This window comes from Fundulus heteroclitus, chromosome 22, assembly GCF_011125445.2.
Source record: "Fundulus heteroclitus isolate FHET01 chromosome 22, MU-UCD_Fhet_4.1, whole genome shotgun sequence".
In the NCBI taxonomy this organism is placed as follows: Eukaryota; Metazoa; Chordata; class Actinopteri; order Cyprinodontiformes; family Fundulidae; genus Fundulus; species Fundulus heteroclitus.
The window spans coordinates 11,754,357-11,777,083 of record NC_046382.1 but is presented as its reverse complement, the minus strand read 5'-3'; the positions used below and the strand labels follow the sequence as shown (position 1 = coordinate 11,777,083).

The 22,727-nt window shown below is 42.4% G+C and overlaps 1 protein-coding gene across 2 annotated transcripts; it reads left to right on the top strand.

The window, feature by feature from the left end:
* Window positions 1–4,474: 4,474 nt before the first annotated feature.
* Window positions 4,475–17,507, top strand: LOC105934836 (hydroxycarboxylic acid receptor 2-like). 2 transcript variants are annotated; one of them, XM_036126865.1, is made up of 3 exons: window positions 4,513–4,553; window positions 6,302–6,356; window positions 13,595–17,507. In XM_036126865.1, exon 3 carries the CDS (start codon window positions 13,675–13,677, stop codon window positions 14,623–14,625), a length of 951 nt encoding a protein of 316 aa, XP_035982758.1. In that variant the 5' UTR covers window positions 4,513–4,553; window positions 6,302–6,356; window positions 13,595–13,674; the 3' UTR covers window positions 14,626–17,507. The 2 variants fall into 2 exon arrangements, with proteins under 2 accessions (XP_035982757.1, XP_035982758.1); XM_036126864.1 differs by lacking the exon at window positions 6,302–6,356 and having other exon boundaries at window positions 4,475–4,553.
* The last annotated feature ends 5,220 nt before the right edge of the window (window positions 17,508–22,727 follow it).

Sequence of the window (22,727 nt, the reverse complement as noted above, 5' to 3'; positions counted from 1 at the left end):
TTATCTTCAAGTGCTGATGTCAAAAGCCAAATAAGAAATGATTATTGATGCTTTTATGTAATCTCGACTGATAATTCAAACAGACTTTTTTTGTGTTTGAATAAAAAAAATATGGAATGTCTTCATTTGGTTGAAAATGCTGCAATGATTTTAAATCTAAGGCAGCACATGAGATATAAATAGCTTTCCACAAGGGACACCCAAAATCTAAATGAGGTAGGTAATGTAAAAATAAATGCTATTGCAAGAAGGATTTGAAAATGTTATGGAAAAAGGAATTACCTTTTTAAATGCTTGATAAGGAAATGTATTTATAATCAGATTTATGAATTGTGGTTTTAAAATATTCATTTAGAATTAGGATTGGAAAATACATTTTCAAATTGTACTTTTTAACAATGAATTAATAGATTTAATTTACAATGCCTCTTTAATATTTCAACTTAAAATGTTCAATTTCAAAGCACTTTTCAAATTGGATTTCTAATTGTATGATTTAAATGTTAAATTTGAAATGGTTGCATTTCTCTTTCAGTGACTCTCCTGGTCCTCCATAACAACTTACTTACTTGCTGCTTGATAACATTCAATTAAAAGCATGGTTCTTTAAATTGTATAACACACAATGATTAATTTTTTTATGATCCTTGGGTGTTCCCTTCTGCACTTTGGTCTGGCTTCAACATTCCAAACCATGACAAATTATGACATCTAATCTGAAGTATATTAATTAATAATCTGCACAATTATTATTTATTGAACAAATATCAAGCTAAGGTAGAAAAGCTGTGAATGAACAAAGTAAATACACCCCATGATCTAACAGACAGTTAAAAAAAGACCCAATTTTTGCAACATTTAAAGATTTTTTTTTTTTTTTTGGTTTAGGGAAAAGCGTTCCCCTAATCTTGCATATTTTCCCAGTTTGCACCATGCTTCAGCTCTCGGACAAACGGCCTGACCTTGGTTCATTAAGAAGTTCATTGGTGCTCAGGTCCATTGAAGCCATTGAAGAGGTGTGATTATTGAAGACAAGCCCAATAATCACACCTCCATCCCTGTGCTTGGCAGTTTAGTACAATGCGTTTGTGCTGATACGCATTTTTCTCTCTGAGCACAAAGCTTTTTACTATGACCAAACATAAAGGACATTTTTCCAGAGGTCTTGTGGTTTATTTGGATGCAACTTTGCCAACCAAGGCCATGTTGCCATATTTGTTTTGGAGAAGAGAGGGTTCATCCTTCAACCTTTCCAAACAAGCCATACTTGTTATGTCTTTTTCTAATTGTCATGGAGTTCATGTAACATGCTAACTACAGATTCTGACATGAAGCTCTTGGTTATTTTATTTCTCTGATCATATTCTGGTCCAGCCTTGGGGTGAATGTGGTGATACGTCCACTCCTGAGAAGACTGAAAACTCCCTTAAATCATCTCCAGTTATGAATACAGTTTCTTATGCTTGTAAAATTGTGAGCTTCAGAATTGCTGTATAACCCTTCCCAGGCTGACGAGGCAGAAACAAATTGCTTCCCTCGGGTCGTTGCTTCCATCTTTCCGGCTTTGCATTGTGTTATCACACACTTGTATCCTCCAGAGCAACAAATTGCCAAAGCTACTGCTTTTACAGATGAATTCTGGCTAATGATGATCATTTAATTCAGTGCCTTCTATTAAAAAATGGCCTGTACTTGTATAACCCTTTATCATGTCCTGAGAACCCCAAAGCAGTTCACACTGCATTCAGTCACTCACACATTCACATGCTGGCGGTGGTGAGCTGCACTGTAGCCACAGCTGCCCTGGGGCAGACTGACAGAAGCAGGCCCTCTGACCACCGACAGCAGGCAAGGGGGGTGAAGTGTCTTGCTCAATGTCACAACAATGGGTTTGAACTGGCAGCCTGCTGGTTACAGGACAAACTCCTAGATCCTGCGCCACGGACAGTGGAACATGATGCGAATACCCAGTCAGCTATTTTACTGATTTTTACAATTATTTACCTTGGTCCAGTGGTTCCCAAACGTTTCTGTTGCATCACCCTTTGAAAAATGAAAACATTTCAGCACTTTGAATGGTTCTGTTACTGAAATGTGCTATATAATTAAACTTGCCTTGCCTTACGTGCAAGTGTGGGTTCTTTCTTGGTACCCCAGTTTTCTTCCACAATCCAAAGACACGATTGTCAGGTTAATTGGTGAATCTAAACTGCCCTTAGATGTCAGTATCTGCACGCATGGTTGTTTGTCCTTTGTATGTCTCTATGTTGTAATGGACTGGCGACAGGGCCCAGTGGCTATTGCCCAATGATCATCGGAGATTTCCAAAAAAAGGTTAAAAAAACAAAACAACTGGATTTATATTATATTCAAATGTTTTATTTTTTTTTGGATTGATCCTGACCTGGATGACTGAGAATCTTCCCCAGCATCACCTGAAATAGGCCCAAGCTCCCACCGGATCCTTGAGAGACAAGCAGGTACAGACAATTAATGGATTCTGTAAAACAATAGACACAGACTTTATTTCTTCTCTCTAAAATGATGGCCTTTACTTCCATGTCTAAATATACCAGTAGAGAAGTTGAGCGGTCTCTACGAAAGTCGGTAACAGAAAAACACACTATAAAAGTGCCAGTATGGTTGCACCATCACATTTCGGCTCATACTGCACATGAAGTGACCATAAATTACCTGAGAGCAGATGTTGCTCCTTGTGGTGCCAGTGTTGGGTCTCATGTGTTTATTTTGCGAGTACAGTCATAAAACAGGCAGACCTGTGGATCAGAGTCCAGTGATTCTAGCAAACACACCTTTAGGGCCGTGAGCAGGGTCTGACCCACTGTCAGGAAGTCAGTGACCATAAAGTTATTGAGCTGACAAAGATTGTACAGGACGGGCTCTGTGTAAAGTGCTGTATACTGATACCAAAGAGAGTTTAGATAGGGAAATTCAAGATTTATTGTCTCTGTGTGTCAAAGAGGCCTTATAAGAGTTGTTTGGTTCTGCTGCAACAAATACATGCAGTTGCTGGTAAACGGGCGATAAGAGTTTGCTGTTTAGTGCAGGCTTTTTTAATTTTGCAGCTCATGTTCAACGGCAGATGTTATTTTCAGCACCCTCATTAGGCGCTATTTCTCTGGTGCCCCAAAGAGGTACACAAGGGGCAATAAAAAGTGATTAGACAAAATGATCCAGAGAGGAACTTGATTCAGTGATGTGAGAAAAAGAGGAAGTAATGTTTGCTTAGAAACACGGTAACATGGGCCCAGAATGTCGTCTATATCAGAAAGAGAACTGGTCTACATCAGGATGCACAGTCAAGTGAATCTGACCTCAAATGTATGAAAATGCACAACAGATCCCACACTGTCACTATTCATCAGAGCCAAAATCAGAAAGCTGTAAACTAAATATGTTCATGTTGTTTCCAAAGGATTTAGAAGGCAAAGATTATTTAAACACCAGAGTCACCGCTTCTAAAAAAAAAAAAGCAGGAGCTGTAGCCGATTGCTTCTAACGCCCAGGAAACCAGGAAACCATTTCCAAATGGTTTTAAGTCCATCAATCTATAAAGTAGAAATATGTTACACATCCCAGCAAAATCATCCCCCAAGGTTCAGAGAAGTGACAAGAAAACTCAGGAGCTCCGTCTCAGACTCTTCAGGCCCCAGTTTGCTTGTTAAATCTTAAAGTTAATCACAGGACAAATGGAGAAGAACTGACTGGTTTGGAAAGGTTGAAAGAAAATAGCAGGATATTGTGTCAGGTGCATAAAAACGTCAACGTCTGGTTTGAGATCAATGCTTCAAGGTGTGGTGCCCACAAACCTTTTCAACCCTGTTCTGTACAGGAATGTCATTAGTTCTGATAAAACTATGTGCTGCTGAGGTCAAGGAGCTTATTACTGTTAGAATTATTTTATACAGGTACTTCTCATTCATGAGAGTGGCCTGTTAGAGAACTTGTCTGTCCCTGTGCACCTCAGCAAGGTCTGTCTGATGTGTAAATGTCTGTAAAAACTCAATCAAGTGAAGGAATGTTGTAAAGAAAAGCGGACCAAACATCCCCCACAAGGATCTGAGAGACAGATAAAGTCACTGAAAAAAATCAACAACTGGGAGCAATTAGGCCTAAAAATGGTTATCAGTGCTGTTATGGGGTGTACTTAGTTTTTTCACACACAACCTTTTGTGTTTTCACTTCATCTTTGCTTGATAAATAATCACAGCGTAAAATCTGTTTTGTGTTCTTGTGCATTTGAGGTTAGATATAAATCATTTTAAAACATGGTTTCTTTTCTTTTTAATTTTATTTTATAAATAATTATACACTTAAAAATCCCAGAGAGTTACACTGTCATAAGTCCTTCTGAAGCAAAAATGTTATCTGCAACAACGTCATGTTACGACAAGCCACCACACAGCCAGCTCTTTTTTTTCCCAGAAAGAAAGCTCACACCTTTTCACACCAGATCACTGTCACTCTCTGCATGGGACGTACGCACATCATTGTCTTTGTCAACTGAACGCATTATTTGGCTGTTACTGCTGGTGAGTACAAAAACCTGGAGGTTTCTTGCCCTTTTTCTGGACGCACGTGTTTATTTTATGTCGGATTGTTAAAACACAGACGGGGTGCATTAATTTAAAAAGCAATGTATAAAGCAAGGTTTAATTTAAAGGGATTCTGTAGGATACGGGGAGATGAGGGATGTAGATGTGGGTCCATGCAGAAAATGAAAATACCATTACCAGCATGGTAATTTACCTTACCTACATAATACTTGTTAAATGGTCTGTTTTGCCACTTTTCAAAGCATTTTTGCTTGAAAAGCAGGGATTAACGTAAAAAAAAAAAAACTGATTTTAGTCTTTACCTACTTTGATATACATGGAAATAGTTTTATAAGTACATGTAACATCATGGTGCACATAAAGCAGTCTCTACAGCTCGCAGGAATTCCTCCAGCAAATTATAAATGCTCTTCTCCTTACACCCATTTAACTGCTCGATTTCACATTTCTTCAGTGGTGCTTAAAACAAACAAACCATGGGTTTGATTTATTTGGGAAAATGACATTAGTGTTTTATGTAAACAAAAGGTACAGTTCTGAACATGCCTCTGTGCTTCGGGTTTCTCCCTGCTGATCGGTGAAAGTGTTTCCTCATCGTTATCTGTTTTTCATTGCCATTCATTATACCCAGTCCCTAACACACGCATGCACGCACTCAATAAATTCAAACACTGATGCAAATCCCTGTGCATGTCATTTTCTATGTATACCTCACTTTATCCCAATAAAAAATTTAGAGGGTCTGTTAAATTTACTACATGGGTCATTCTTCTTTTTCTAACTTGTCTCACTGTGCAATATTCATTTGAACTGATGGACATCGTCTGTACTCTGCTATATTAATAAAGAAAGTGCAGTGAACTAGTATTTGGATCTTTACAGATTTCTGCTCTATCTGCTTTATTTGCCACGTTTTAAATATTTTAGATCACCAAACAAATTTAGGTATTAAACAAAGATAACCTGAGTAAATATTAAAAACGTTGTTTTTAAATCATTATTACACGAGGGAAGAAAGCTATCTAAGCCTAGCTGGGCCCATGTGAAAACATAGTTGTCTGCTTGTATGAATTATATGTGATTAATTACATTGTTTTGGATTCAGCTTCGCTAGCCACAAGCAGGCCTGATTCCTGATTCCTGATTCTCTTACGCAAACGGAGAAAGCCAGAATTAGTGGTGAACCTTCCCAGAACTGGTCGGTCTACCAAAATTACTTCAAGTGTAGCAACAAATCATCCAAGAGGTCAAAAATGAACCTAGAGGAACATAACTGATGCTTAGGTGGTGGCCTAGTCAGAGTCTGGACTCTAATCCTACTAAGATGCTGAGTGTGTGACCTTAAAAAGGCTGTTCATGCTGGAGAACCCTCCAATTATGCTGATTTAACACAGTCCTGCAAAGAAGAGTGACCCAGAGCTTCTCCACAACTGTGAGAAAGACTCATTATTAGTAGTAATAGTAGAAGAAATCAGCAAGAAGAACGTTTTTCACTGGATTTTTTTATTTTCTTGAAGATAGTTATGGACCAAGTTGGGATTTCTTGTTCTTCAGAAAGTTAGTCAACTATTCACTTTTTCAGCTTTATTGTAATTTTGTTTTGTTTCCTTGTTTTTATCCGTTAAAAGGTTCTTTGTTAGGCTGTCAACATGTCACCAGCTTTGTTTGTGTGTTTTTTTAATTCCTCTGTCATTTTTGTGGTTTCCTAACTCTTTCTTTCCCAGACAAACACTCCTGCCTCCCCTGAGTCATTATCTTCCTCCAGATCTGCGTTACCAGGTGTACTTTTGTTCTTTGGAACCTCTTCCTCCTTTTTTGTGTGTGGCTGTTCTTGGTCGTGTCGGATTTTTTAAAACCTTTTTCTTTTTCCATAGACTTTTTGTAGTTGTAGCCTTTTTTTTGTTTAAAAAAACATTTACCTTACTGATTTAATTTTGTATCCTCCTCAGGAGAAACAATAAATATGGAAATATCATTATGACCACCAGGGAGTCACAGTTTATACTGTTTACACTGGAAATAAATACACAATAGCTTAAACTTCTGTTCAGGCTAATATCACGCAGCAACACAGCGGCGGGAAACAAGCCTGAGTCATTACCCCTCCACCATCGTGCTTGATAGTTTATGAGAAGATTGTGCTGTTATGCTATATTTGCTTTTCTCCAAATAGGGTGCTGTGCATAGTCACAAAACATCTCTGCTTTGGTCTAACATGATCCACAAGGACATTTTCTCTGAAGTCTTTGCAAACCTAAGTCATGATGGCTTGTTCTCTTTAGAGAGTAAAGGTTTTCTCCTGGCAAACTATGCAAACAAGCCATTATGGAAGCATTTAGGGCACACTTAGTTTGTCAGACAATATTTTTCCATTTTAGCTTTATTTTTAAAAGCATTATGTGTTTTGTATATATGAGGTTTCTTTCAAGTATTATTTTGTGCTTAACAGAAAGGGGAGAACCCAACTGCCAAACTTTGACCAATTTTCAAACTCATCCATGTACTTAAATGGCTAAATTATCAACATGACTCGATTTAGTGAAAAACAGAGCAAACATTATGCAAGGGCACAATCTTAATACGCACATTTTATTAACATGCCATAAAAAGTGCAACCACATGTATGTCAGACTTTCCATTAACGTTGTGGAGTTCTGCATGCCTCAGGTATGTTTTATGTAGGAATCAGGAATTGAATTCAAACTGTATCTTAGCCACAGAATAAAGTTAAATTTGTAAGTAGTTGTAAACTGAATTTATTCATTTTTTTTGCCATTAATTCAACAAGAACAGCGTACATTGAAAAATATATAGAAAAAAACTAAATGTAAATTCACCCACATGAGCCAATAGGCAAATTTTCATCTGCAGTTTTTGTGTCGTATGTAAATATGCTTCTGGAAAAAACAAACAAACCAACAAACAAAAAACTAAAATTGCAAAAAATATTTTGTGAATAATTTTTATCTGCTCAACAATAAACTAAGCATGCAATATCTTAAATTAAACAAATAAAGTTTTCAAACGTTCTTCGTATGTTGCTTAAAACGTCCAAGATGAAATGAGACATCCAAGATAATATCATCGGGCTAATCATGATCCGGCTAATTGGGTTCTTCGAACACACCTGTTGTTTATGATTAGTATCGCTGGATTGAGTTATCTGAGATAATGTAATGTTCTGTTTTTTGGTTTAGTGTCTGTGTTGCTTCTCTTATGCTTTTGGGTTTATATCCTTTGTAGATTCTGTCTTGTTTTAGGGTTTTGTTTAGTCTGTGTATTATTTTAAGTAGTCCGGTCTTTGTTTGTGCTTTCTCGGTCTTAGGTTTATCCTTCTGTCAGTCTTGTTATTGTTTCCACCTGCGTGTGGTTAATTAATCCCCTCCGCTCACCTGTTTCTCTGCTTATTTAAGTCTCACTCCCTCCTCAGTTGTCTGTCAGTACGTCGTACTCTTATTCCTATGCATCCGTCCCTCCATGTTAGCAGTCTGTTTTTCGGTAAGAGCTCCCAGCACCTTTTGTCTGTTTTTTGATAACCTGTTCTGTTTGTTTTTGCCCAGTCAGTTTGCCTGTGTCTGGATGTCTGCCTTACCCTTGTTTTTGGATCTTATTTTTGGTCATCGGCCCTTCAATAAACCCAGTTAAAAGAAATCTCAGTGTTTTGGCTAAAGATCGGGTTCCTTTTCACACCATTCATCACAGAACGTACCGACCATGCCGAACCCGCTGCCAAACAGTTTTTCTTTTTCTGGAAGAGCAGCGCTCTGCGTAGCTGGTACTTTGCCCGGCTCACAGGCTTACGACGCTCACTCACCGGACCTCTTCCTGGAGGCGGATGGAGGATCATTGCTTGGATCGTCTTTTGAGGGAACCAGGTTAGCGGTTTGTCCCCCCGGTGACGGTCCCAGACGTCATCTCCGCAGCAGCGGTACTCCCTCGCAGTTGTGCCTTCCGGACCCGGAGTTTTTTCTGGAGGTCGATGCAGAGGTGGTGCGGGGTCTTCGCCCGGACCTTTTTCCTGATCAGACTCCGTCCCCCTCACCACGAGAACAGCCGCAGGGATCGCCTCGGGCTCTTGCGGTTCCGGCTTGCCAGGTTGAATTGGCCTCACCGCCTATTCGGCCGTCCCGCCGTCGGAGGAAGAGACACTCAGTTGCCTGCCACTCATCCACCATTAGCGCGCAGCGGGCCGAGAAGCCAGCTCGGCCATTGCCTGCTGTCGGACCTCAACCTCAGCCCACTTCCGGTTTGGCGGACCACACTTCTTCGCCTCCCGCAGTGGAGTTGCACCCAGCTCCCCCTGGTGGTGTCAGTTACTCGGAGTATTTGGCCCTGGAGGACAAGATCAGGACATTTGCACCCCTCATTAAACGTCTCAGGGAGGCTCTACTCATCCAATACTCAGAGGAGCTGGAGGAGAAATTAAAGGAGGTAGAGGACATTATAGGTCAGCCCTCCAGGCTTTCTATAGCCGACCCAAACCGGTCCCTGAGGGTCTGGCTGATGCCTCGGTTCCCGAACCTGTCTCCGAGGGTCTGGCTGATGCCTCGGTTCCCGAACCTGTCTCCGAGGGTCTGGCTGATGCCTCGGTTCCCGAACCTGTCTCCGAGGGTCTGGCTGATGCCTCGGTTCCCGAACCTGTCTCCGAGGGTCTGGCTGATGCCTCGGTTCCCGAACCTGTCTCCGAGGGTCTGGCTGATGCCTCGGTTCCTGAACCTGTCTCCGAGGGTCTGGCTGATGCCTCGGTTCCCGAACCTGTCCCCGAGGGTCTGGCCAACGCCTCGGCTCCTGAGTCTTTCTCCGAGGGTCCGGCCGACGCCTTGGCTCCTGAGTCTGTCCCCGAGGGTCTGGCCGACGCCTCGGCTCCCGTCAAGTCACCAGAGGGGGTCCAGGAGGATCTGCCTCTGCCCAAGTCCTGTGAGAGGGGTCAGGAGGACCTGCCCCCGCAGACCTGCGACGTGGGAACCCAGAGGGGTCCGTCGCAGACCTGCAACGTGGGAACCCAGAGGGGTCCGTCGCGAACCTGCGACGTGGGAACCCAGAGGGGTCCGTCGCGGACCTGCGACGTGGGAACCCAGAGGGGTCCGTCGCAGATCTGCGACGTGGGAACCCAGGGGGATCCTTCGTTCTTCGGGCACCCGGGACCTCAGAAGGGGATTCAACAACCGGGGCCCCCTGGAGACTTTGAGCCTCTCAGAGTTGTGTTTAAGCCAAGACCCCTTATTACCCTCATGGACAGCCAACTCTGGGAGAGACTTTATTGGATGTCCCTTTCTGAGACCCTCCAGGAGCTGATCCTGAGACTCCTGGTGGCTAAGGGTCTGATTTTGGCTCCTGAAGCCTGTAGCCCGGGGCCTCCTGAAGCCTGTAGCCCGGGGTCTCCTGAAGCCTGCAGCCCGGGGTCTCCTGAAGCCTGCAGCCCAGGGTCTCCTGAAGCCTGCAGCCCGGGGTCTCCTGTAGCCCTGTGGCCTCTGTAGTTTGTAGCCCTGTGGCCTCTGTAGTCTGTAGCCCTGTGGCCTCTGTAGTCTGTAGCCCTGTGGCCTCTGTAGTCTGTAGCCCTGTGGCCTCTGTAGTCTGGAGTCCTGTGGCCTCTTTAGCAGCCTGTAGCCAGGCTCCCACCTTAGCAGCCTGTAGCCAGGCTCCCACCTTAGCGGCCTGTAGCCAGGCTCCCACCTTAGCGGCCTGTAGCCAGGCTCCCACCTTAGCGGCCTGTAGCCAGGCTCCCACCTTAGCGGCCTGTAGCCAGGCTCCCAACTTAGCTGCCTGTAGCCAGGCTCCCAACTTAGCAGCCTGTAGCCAGGCTCCCACCTTAGCCGCCTGTAGCCAGGCTCCCAACTTAGCAGCCTGTAGCCAGGCTCCCACCTTAGCCGCCTGTAGCCAGGCTTCTCCTTCAGTCGCCTGTAGCCAGGCTTTCCCTTCTCCTTCAGTCGCCTGTAGCCAGGCTTTCCCTTCAGTCGTCTGTAGCCAGGCTTCCCCTTCAGTCGCCTGTAGCCAGGCTTCCCCTTCAGTCGCCTGTAGTCAGGCTCCTTCCTCAGTCGCCTGTAGTCAGGCTCCTTCCCCAGTCGCCTGTAGTCAGGCTCCTTCCCCAGTCGCCTGTAGTCAGGCTCCTTCTTCAGTCGCCTGTAGCCAGGCTCCTTCGTTAGTCGCCTGTAGCCAGGCTCCTTCTTTAGTTGCCGGTAACCAGGCTCCCTCTTCTGTCGCCTGTAGCCAGGCGCCGCCGTCTGCAGCCAGTGTCCAGGCGCCGCCGTCTGTAGCCAGTGTCCAGGCGCCGCCGTCAGTAGCCAGTGTCCAGGCGCCGCCGTCTGTAGCCAGTGTCCAGGCGCCGCCGTCTGTAGCCAGTGTCCAGGCGCCGCCGTCTGTAGTCAGTAACCAGGCGCCGCCTCCCCCAGCCGGTAGTCCGGCGCTTTCCTCAGCCTGTAATCCGGCGTCTCCCTTAGCCTGTAGTCCGACGCCGCCCTTAGCCTGTAGTCCGACGCCGCCCTCAGCCTGTAGTCCGGCGCCCTCCTCAGCCTGTAGTCCGGCGCCCTCCTCAGCCTGTAGTCCGGCGCCCTCCTCAGCCTGTAGTCCGGCGCCTTCCGTACCCTGTAGTCCGGCGCCAGGTTTTATTCTCTCCCTCTCCAGGCCCCGCCAACGGTCTCTGAGGGTCCTGCTCCGCCGCCGGCCTCCTGTCGCCCAGTTCCGCCGACGGCCTCCGGAGAACCGGTCACGCCTGGGCCGTCCGTCGGAGAACCGGTCACGCCTGGGCCGTCCGCCGGAGAGCCTGTCACGCCGGGGCCGTCCGCCGGAGAGCCTGTCACGCCGGGGCCGTCCGCCGGAGAGCCTGTCACGCAGGGGCCGTCCGTCGGAGAGCCTGTCACGCAGGGGCCGTCCACCGGAGAGCCTGTCACGCCGGGGCCGTCCGACGGGACGACCGCCGGAGGGCCTGTCGCGCCGGGGCCGTCCGCCGGGACGATCGCCGGAGAACCTGTCACGCCGGGGCCGTCCGCCGGAACGTCTGTCACGCCGGGGCCGTCCTCCTGGACACCCGCCGGAACGTCTGTCACGCCGGGGCCGTCCTCCTGGACGCCCGCCGGAACGTCTGTCACGCCGGGACCGTCGCTTGGGACGCCCACCAGACTCTTGTTGTTTGACTTGCGCCCAGTCTGGGTTGCTCTTGATTAGTTTTGTTGTGTTTAGGACTATGGCCCGCCATCCAGGACCTCCCTCCTCCCGCCCGGTCTGGGTTGTTATTATTTTACTTGGACTCTTGGTTCGTGTTTCAGGGACGTCTAGAATCCGTCCTTGAGGGGGGGGCTCTGTAATGTTCTGTTTTTTGGTTTAGTGTCTGTGTTGCTTCTCTTATGCTTTTGGGTTTATATCCTTTGTAGATTCTGTCTTGTTTTTGCCCAGTCAGTTTGCCTGTGTCTGGATGTCTGCCTTACCCTTGTTTTTGGATCTTATTTTTGGTCATCGGCCCTTCTTAAAAGAAATTTCAGTGTTTTGGCTAAAGATCGGGTTCCTTTTCACACCATTCATCACAGATAAATGTGTTTGTCTGTTTATAACAGCCACCATGAAAAATCTCTCTACACTTACACTGTTGCGCTGCGCTAAAGGATCCTGTCTATTGCGCAATACATGATCAATTCGAAAAGCTCTGAAATTATTTTTGCACCTTCCGCAACAGGTTGCTGTCGTAAAAATGGACGACATGGCTACGACAGACCTCCCCATCTCCTCCGCTTATAAAGCTGCGATCTAATCCTGTTTACATGAAATAAGCCTGCTTGCGCACATGTTGCTTTGACAGCAAGTAAAAGGTAAGTTTCGAAGAACCGAACAATCCAAGATCATGCCAAATCGTCAACAATCAAATCCAACTAACTGAGTTAGCGACGTACGAAGAAGGGGCCCCAGTTTGCAAATTCTTTTAAGCTTGATTAATAAAAAAAAAGAAGAAGTCTATTTTCAGCATTAAAAACACAATTTGGTTCACTCTTTCTTTGAAAGCACTTGCTGTTTTTAGCCATGTTTAATATATTAACAAAAAGCAGATTTTGCCTTGACTAATAATAAAAGGTTTCCATCTGAATCATTCAGGAACTGCAATCAGGGGATGCACAAAATCAGTCTGGTGCACTTTTGACACCCTTGTCTCCTTATTCTCTGCTAATCTCTGACATGAACACAACATATTTGTCCACACAAATAACAGTCATGGGATATTTTCTGTTTTTCAAACCATGCTCCGCAGACACAAAAGATGACTGAAATTAGATATTAGATATTATAAGATATTATAAGAAAAACCACTAGACTATATATTTAGGGGGGAACTACATAACAGCTGACATTTATGAAAAAGGTACCAGGCCTCACAGGGCAGAAGTAAACAAGGGATCAGGTACTATAAATCAAAATAAAACATGAACTAAAGATGACAGAATAAAAAAAAGCAAACTGTGCAAAAGTAGAACTCAGAAATGCAGGAATAGGTGAAACCTTGTTAGGGCATTTCCACCTGGCTTCTGTGGTTTAACAAAGGTGATGCCAGGTGAGCAGCTAAACTAAGTCAGGTTCAAGGATTTCTGTTGCAGAACGTGTTAATCCACTGCCTGCTTCAATAGACCTTGCAGTTGATCACAGATTAACTGATGCAGAGGAGAAATTACAAGTTTCTTCATTTGAGCAACAGATACTATTGCCATTTACCCTAAACAAAACAATGCAGACCCATATACTTAACCAGGACTTTTTAGTTTATTTCTCTCTGTAGCTAAATAGACATTGCTGAATTATGGAGATACACATTCATTAAAATGATAAAATATCATGTGATGTAATGCAATTGTGTCTGAGCAACCTCCTACTTTTAAGACGTCTTGGTCAGAACCATATGGTCTATGAAAATGTCGTAGAGAAGACTCGATAAAGATAAGCAAAATAATATTATTTGTCAAAATCATCAGCTTTTGTCTTGTACTTGATAAAATAATGATCTAATCAGTTTGTTTTCTTTTTTTTTAAATCCTTGATAGTGTCAACAATACAAGAGACTTCGTACCCAGGTGTTGCCATAGTTGTTCAGCAAGCAGAAAGATTCAACCGCTCTGCTAAAATGAATTCATCGGAAAACGGGACCTGTCAACTCAAGCACACTGAAATTGTAAACGTCTTCCTGATGACTTTCCTGATAGTTGAAACACTCGTGGGCCTGCCAGGAAGTATCCTGGCCCTATGGATTTTCTGTCGCCGTATAAAGTACTGGAAATCCCACGTTACATTCCTCTTCAACCTTTGTCTGGCCGACTTCCTGCTCTTTCTCAGCGTGCCCTTCCGCATCGACACCCATTGGCGAGGCGACAACTGGCAGTTCGGACCAGTCTGGTGCCGCATCAACCAGTACATGCTGTCAGTCAATCGATCTGCCAGTATTGCTTTCATGACAGCCGTCGTACTAGACCGTTACTTCAAGGTGGTTCATCCGCATCACTCCATCAGCCGACTGAACTCAACCTGGGCGTACAAGCTTTCAGCTCTTATATGGCTCGGTGTGATTTTGTATCGGCTGCCGCTGTTAACCATCAACCTTCTCCACAAGGACAAGAAAAACAACAAAGCGCTGTGTCGTAGCTTCAACAACTATAAAGTAATCCCTCTGCCATTAAAGGTGCACTATGTTTCTTACATTTTGGAGTTCTTCTTGCCATTTTCTTTGCTGCTCTTCTGCTCAGTCAGGATTGCCTGCCAAGTACGAAAGCTGAAAATGCACAGAGAGAGAGTACGACGGGCCATCCGAGCGGTTATGGTCATCACTATGGTGTTTACCCTCTGCTTCATGCCAGGTGTCTTCACAGGCCTGGTGGGTCTGTACATAAAGGCGTACCGGCCAGAAGCATGTGAAACCTACAGAATATGGATTAATCTCTTCATGGTGTTTGTTGGCTTCACCTACCTCAACAGTGCTTTGGATCCTGTCATCTATTTTTTTTCCAGCTCTGTCTTTCATGACACTCTCAAGAACTTTCTCAAGTGCAAGAGAGACAGCAGAGCAACCAGTGACCTATAACTCTTGGCTGGTATGCCCAAGGTTTTAGTAGACTGAAAAAAGCTGAAGTGTTTTTTCAATGCAACGGATGAAAACACAGATCACATTTTTTCTCTCACTAACGCTCAATAAATCAGACCAAACTTCTTTTTGGTCAATTAGGATTACCAAAATTATTTGATTTGCTTTATGTCCGAATAATGACTGAAAGAACATTTCAGATAATTTTCCTTTTCAGAAATTTCTTTGGAAGTCTATGACTTCTGACCTGTATGACTTGTGTCACATGTTTTGGGTACCTTTCTACAATCTTTGTACGGTAGTTTGTTGCAATTTATGACCGTTCCTCTGCTTTACCTGAGACAGGTTTGCAGTCTCAATGCAGGTTTGCATTGCTTGCAAACACCCTTTTAGGTTTGCTAACAATTTTTAACAAGCTTTAACTTCCTAAATGTCATCAGATGTTGCTTCAGACATTCCATATAATATTATGGTGCACCAGTTTCTCCTGCAGAAAAAAACATCTCCACAACTTGATACTGTCACCCTCTTATTTCACTGTTGGGAGGACGTTTTCAGGCCTTCAAGCTTCCATTTGTTTGCAATAAATTTATAGACGGTCATTATTGACAAGAAATTTTATTTTAGATTTATCAAATGACAAGGAGAGTCTCCAAAAATGAAAGGTCTTTGTCCCTTAGTGCATTTCCAAATTCTAATTTGGATTTTATTTTGCTTTTGGACTGATGGCTTCTTCCTCCCTGAATGGCCTTTCAGACCATGCTGGTGCAACACTTGCTTCACTGCGATTAATGACACTCTAGTGCATGCTTCAGCCAGCCCCTTCACAGGGACTCTTGCTTTTGTTCTTGTGTTTAAAAGTGTGTTTTACACCAAAACACATCCATCTCTGGGCCAGTCTATTTTCTAATGCAAAAGTCATGAGATATAGAATTATAGAAATGTAGTATTTTTCATTCCCTAGTTTCCTGGGGAATAAAAGCCTATATGTTCAGAGTAATTGTTACAGAAACCATGCTAACATTGTTTTCAGTGTAACCATGGAGTACTATGGAAATAACTGTCTAATGCAAACATGATTGTAGTTTAAAGCCGCAGCCCTCAAACTGGGGTCCCAGACCCCCGGGGGTCCGCAAGCCACAGGTTGGGGGTCCGTGAAATGCATGTTGTCGGGTCTGAGGAGGCACTGCTGAGGATGCGTCGAGGTTGAGCTACATAACATATTGGACAAATATTTAACGCCATCCACTTCATCAAGTAAGCCAAATCAGCTAAAATTAGGAAGTATGACAACATCGAGTTTGGCTTTATTGAGAATGAGAATCTAATCTCCACCAAATCTCTAATATTAGGTGTATTTGTAAATATTTTTAAGAAGATACATAATTCCTAATGCATTTAACAGTACAAAAGGCTGTTTAAGAAATACTATCAGCATGAGGAATCTAAAGCGGTCTTTGGAAAAATGTTACCTCTGCTAAGGGGTTCCTGGCTGCAAAAAGTTTGAAAACCCCTAGTTTAAAGAACTATAAAAAGTCACATGAAATGCTATGAATGTTTAATTTTTAATTTTAATTTTATTTTATTTGAGAGAGTTTTCTAAGATGGTTAAATATTATGGTAGGGTGCTCCAAACCTGGCTAGCTATTTTCTAACAGACTAATCTTTCTCTACCCAGTATTTTAAAGGGGTCTAGCACAGGTGACATATAAACTACTCATTACATCTCCACATAAAATCTTACTGTAAAAAAAGAGAAAATCCCACAAACATGAATGGAAAAGCAAAGCTACATGCTAGCTTTTCCTTGGCTAATGATATATATAATTTTTTCTGTTGCTCCTCTTTGTTATTCTTCTGTTTGTTGAATAGTTTTATTGTATTGTTTGACTGAAATTCTGGGAGATTTAGTTTGGATAGTAAAAAATGTCTATGGCCTCAAGTAAAGAAAACATGCATTCTGAAAGCCTCACGTTACAGAAAAGCTCTCACAAATGACTCAACTAAACATTTAGGGTTAAAACAGTTAACAGTATCAACTGATGCATATTTTAACTGATATATTTTATCTTCTCTTGAAACTTGAATTAATCTCCGTCCAGGGTAGAAAATAATACTAGTTCCAACAAATGCAGTCCATGCTGAACCAGAAGGTAGCGCTATAAGCAAAAGTTCATTAAAATATTACTTGAAAAATAAATAAATAATCGATTGTCCTTAAATAGGACTGAATATAAGCATAAGTGAGCAGGGAGAACATGCAAACTTCACAAATAATGGCCATTACCTTCCTTCAACCAGGGAGCTAACAGTTGTAACAAGTGGAGCCCTACAGTAGTTCGGGTCCCCCAGTAGCTAAAGATTAAGCATTGAAAAAACATACATTCAGACTTTAACATTACTAATAAGATAGCCACCAGCTGCCCTGTTATCTTTTACAGATCTATGTGGACAATGAATGGATGGACGGATGGTTGGCACTTAAAATTTGATGTATTTGTTAGTTGCTGTGTTGTACATGTTCATGGTTTTGTCAGTTGGGATAACCTTCTAAGACAAAGATAATGTAATGACACCTTCAATGGATCCTTATGGAGATAAATATACTATGCTGTTTTTTATAGCAGAAATAAAAGGACTTTGTTTGCACTTACTTGGCTTATAGCAGTTACTTTTATTCACTGCTTAGTATTCGCTTACAACTGTGTTAGGTTAAATCCAATGCATTTTACATTGAGTAAAACTTTTGAAAAGCCAGGGGCATTCTGGGATGCCTCGTAGCTGAGCAGACACACCTGACCTAAGCTCTCTAACTTATCCTAGGGGTGGCCGATATGAAGAAAATCTAATATCTTGATATCTTTGGGCTATATCACGCTATATATCGCAATATGTTCAAATAACCTTGAATAACAAATGTTTTTAGCCAAATAATGCCTAAAGTTGCATTGGTATATCTCTTATTAACGTGTCAATTTTTTTGTTTGAAAAATTGATTGCAAAATAAAAATTAATTTAAAATGTTTTATTGTCGCCATTTTTTCCACCACAGCTGCACATAGACGCTTTTCACAAATTACAATATTGTCACATTAAAGCTCTTTCATGGTCAACACTGGACCTTAAAAAACAGAACATCCCAGCGGCCAAAAGGAACATCAAGGAAAAATCTAACACAATATATACCAGAAATAAAAGGTATCATAAAAATGTGTGAATCCCAAAAACAAAAGCTTGTATTGTGACTATAAAATCAACTGACCAGTCACAGCTACATATTCAGGGCATCTCAAAAATATTTCTGTTGCTTTTTAGGTTGTTGAGGAAAATAAATATCTTAGTTGTATTCATATGGGAGTGCTGAGGAATGCATGAGTGTCTCCCTTTCAGGGTAAAGTAACATGCATTTGGGTTTTATGGCTGTTAGGTCATTTGGCTTGACCCCTTACTGGGAAGAACAGCCTTTTTCTTTGAGAAACAGATAGCCCACAGTAGCCTCATGAGACCATCCTGATCTCGCGAGCTTTCAAGGTTTCACTCGCAGATCAGTCTGGCTACTCTCCGTTAAAGAAAATTTGGAGCCGTTCACCAAACGAACGTCCAATAAGCGTTGGCTTTGAGGCGGGTTGAGGTGTGACGCAACGAGAAGCGCGACAGTTCAGTCTAAAGAACATGGCGGCTTCAGCCGATGAAACTAGCGTTAGCGTGGCTATCAAGCAAGTTTTATCGGAATTACAGAGTATTTCTTTGCTGAGCTAACGAGCCTTTACCTGCAGCAGCAAGAGTAGCTTGGCTTGTGGTTGTGTTTTCGTCGTCGCTCGTAACAGAGCGACGACGAAGCATGTTGACGAGTACGTCATATGCTTCGTTGATCTGATTGGTTTATTTGGCCCGTCTATCACCAACATAGGCCAATCAGCTAACCAGTATTTTCGCCCCTTCCCAAAATTACTTCAACGGAAGGTTTCCAGATGGATATGCAAAGCAAATATATCTGGCAGCGTCAGGTTAAGCCCACAGACCCCTCCCTCCCAAACTCAGTGGAGGAGGGCAGACAGAAAGCTGCAATACCTTGGAAAAAGACGTAGGTACACTGGTAATGTAAACTTTTGTCTCCATTCGGAATTCCTAATGAATTAAATATGCATATTACAATGTTTACCTCTGATCAATGTTTTTTCTCATTTACTGCCAAATATTAAACCGGGGTAAAAACTGGGCCTTCAGAGATAAGCAGGATTAGGCCAGTACTATAAAATTAACATTATGGTGCCGTGACCCGGATTTGACAGTAAGTAGAGGAACTTTTTAAATTTGGGCATGAAGAAGTAATCTTTTACAGCACCACGGGTCGACTCGAAAAAAGGTAAAGAGATCTTCAGTCTCCTTTGGCAAAATGTTAGATGCTTAGGCTAAATATAAGTGGTGCTGCAGATGAGAGGCTTTCTTCTCAAAATATCCGGGGTTGAACAGAGCAACTAGTATGAGAGGATTGAATGGAATTTATGTTGAAACCGAGAAAGACTGAATGGAATTTATGTTTAAGTCTACGTCAAAAACGTAAAATAAGATAGAAACGATAAAATATAAACAACCGACAATAAAAAAGATGAAATACAAAGAATAAAAATAGTCCCGAGATTTGGCTTGCTCAACTTCAGACTGACGAGCCCTGACAAATTTAAAGCTGGGATGGAAAACTTTCCTTGAGGAAGGGGACTCTCTAAAGTAGTTTAGCGATAGAGAACTGTCAAGATACGTTAACATCTTTAAAAGTTGAGGCTAAGAACAGTTAAGACCCTGAATGGTAAAACTGTTACAGAATAATAGAGATTGATTAAAAGGGAGAGATAATTTAAATTGTCTCTTAGCTTCCAAAAATGGGGTTTTTCGGAAGCACGACGGTTAGACCAGGAGATATTAAAATAAATGAGAAGGTTCCGTCAAACGGAAGGGACAAAGGTCTCTCCTTGTGTGCAGGCTGTCTGTCTTTATATGTTAATGTTTGTCATGTCTTGTCCAACATTTTGTCTCTGTTAAAATGGGATCCATTGTGTGAGAGAGAAGGAGAGACTGATTGAGCCCCGCGGCTCTTTAAAGTGTGGGTGTCTCTGTGTGTATTTCTGCATGTGTGGGTGTGTGTGTGTCTCCAAGATAGTGAGACTTTTTCTGCGGCTGCAGTGGAGAAGTACTGTGGAGCTGATTACATTTGAGTACGTACAAAGTGTTCATTATGGAGCAAGAATCTGGCTAGGATATGGGTGAAAGTGAAAGGGAACTTAGAAATCATTGTGAAAAAAGGGCGATGCATTAATGATGTTTGTTGAAGCGCAGTAACAGTTTGAACGGAGAAAAGTGATTTGAAGCGTTAACAGCAGCTGATGGGTGAGTTACATTGGAGAAAACACGGTTAGAACTTGGGTAAAGTTGTTGGAAATTTGGGAGAGCTTTAAACATTTGCATGAGGTACTTAAAAATTGAAAAAAAGAGGAAGAGCATAATTTTAATTAGTGTCATCTAAATAGTCAAAATAGCATATTAAAATGCCTAAATTTAGTTTATATAATTTGCAAATAAATGGTGATTCAATTTTTTTCATTGTTTGATAGCTCTAGTTATAATACATATATATGAATATAATACACCATACTTAAATCTAGCTGATTAACAGAGAGCAGGAAACGGCACACAGACAGCTTCTGCTCATTGCAGGTCTGAGAAAACACAAGTGAGCAGAACTAAAAGGTAAAAGTTAAAAGTTAAACAGTTAAATGGAGCTTAAATGTGTTGGCAAAAGGGCAATGCTACTGATTTGATAGATTTTTGTTAACCCTGCACCTAGTCACGAGTCAGTTTTGGAGTAATCCTCAAATGAAGCAGCTAATCCTGAGGAATCTATGACAAATGTTAATGGCTTGCATCATTTTTTTATAGATACTGATATTGCAGAGGGGCACAAATTAGCATGAATGGAAAGTATTAAGGGAAAACCACAGGACGGATCCCAAAGTATTGATTATATGCAACCACATTCTTAAAGTCCCACCAAAATGCAGATGCCCTTGTTACACAGTAATTTAGTTTTTTTTTGTTCATTTGGTGATATGCAACTTCTGGTGAATAAACTTCCCAGCATTGCTGCTGGTGGTAGATTGTGGCTGACTGAGTTAAAAACAAATTTAACCAAAGGCACAAAACAGAGTTCAGAGCCATTTTAGGATGAAACTTTATTGTTTTTAATAATTTCTTCCTGGGCAGATGCAGTTACACAGCATTTTCCCTTATCCACTTCAGCAGAGTTTCCTAAGTTTGACTGGGATTCACAACATCAACCAAAGAAATACTTAGATCAGGCCGTAGAAGAATGGATCAATCACACAGGTGTGGATCCTAAAACAAATCAGTCCAATTTGGGTGAATTATTTAGAGAAATAGTGTTAAAAAGCGTGTCCTTTTCAGTATCTCAGCTGATGAACTTAAATCCTGATACGCTCACTGGGAAAAACATTTGATACACTATTTGCATGTGGATCAAAGGGAGGAGAGAAAGATAAAGCTTGAGTTTGATAATTACTAAAGGTACTAAAATTACAGTTAGTGGAAGCAAAACAGACAGTGAGTATGAGAAAGTAAATGATTGAACACAGGTCTGTCTCAGCAGTTACTTCTCATATTGATCCAACCCTGACAGTCCCACCTCAGTCTCATTTAATTCAAGTAGGGGGGTTGCCTCCTCTTGTTCCTATCCTTCATTTAATTGCAGGTCTGTTGATCCTGGACATGGAGGCAGATAGGCGATGTGGTGGTTAGTGCCGATTCGAGTTTGGAGCAACGCATTGAGCATTTAGAGCTGATATGGTGAATCTGTTAGAGCATCCATCATCTGCCACAACTGTGGCTATCTGAACATTGGCTGTGTGATTGTGGGCTGTTTCACACCACCAGCAGGTCAGCCTGGCATGGTGTCCTAATATAACCTCACCTCCAGAAGGTCAGTACCCCAGCAAGGGGATGACGTTCCCATGAACAATGTTTACACACCCTAAGAAGGATGGCCACGCCGCATGAACAGCGCAGATCCCAAGCTGTCAAGGGAGATGACTGCATGAACTTTCAGCACACATTGGAGCCACATATTTCATCAGATTCTGAGTTGTGGACTGAGACTTTGTCACTGAGGTGCTTCTCAAAGACATTACAGCGGTCTGCCGTTGCAACACGTGGGGGAAGGGATGTTGACATCTTTCCAAGCACCCGGTGTTCTTTCAGAGTTCCACACATGGAAGCTTTGAGTGCGAAGCCTAAGTTCCTACCTCCTTTCTGCCTGGTCTGCTGAAATGTCAATCTTAATCTATGACAGGAACCACACAGACCGCTAACAACAATCTTTAAGGTAAAATACAGATAGTTACTTCTAGTCATGTTTCTATGGCAACCGAGCTGAACAACATATTTAATAGGATGTGATCGGGATGGCATGTGTCCTCATATTTTTCTTTCTCTCCGTGTTTTGAGCTCCAGGTAAATGGACCAGGATATGGTTAAACGTTTTCTTCAGGCAACCGATTGAGCATCTATCAGCGTACAGGTTTGCTGTTTTGAAAATATACTAATATCTATAATTTTTTTTTGCTATGTACATGATAAGCTCTTTTTAAACATGAGTTTTGATTCTATTATCGCCAGGAATGCATTGATCATTGTTAAGCAGCAGAAGGTGCATGTTGCCATCTCATCTATGAGCAGAAAATCCAGAGGGGTGGGAATACTTTCACATGCTCCAGTTACATTTAGGGTCACAGATGAATTGTCTCTCTGGGTTAACTAGTGCATGTCATAAATTTAGCGCAGGGGGGTTACTATCAGTTCAGACTTCCTGGGATGACAGGATTATTATACTGGGCCTCACTCTGGAATGCACAGATGTGGTCTGGGTTAAACATCCTGTTTTTAAACAAAATACTATTCATTACCTGTGGTACACATTTATAGGTTGGACAAACCTGTTAGGTTATTTCTCATTTGCTGAAAATATTGAGATTTTTCTAGTTTACATATAACAGTTGCGACCCACGATATACCGGATGTTCACCGGGATTTGC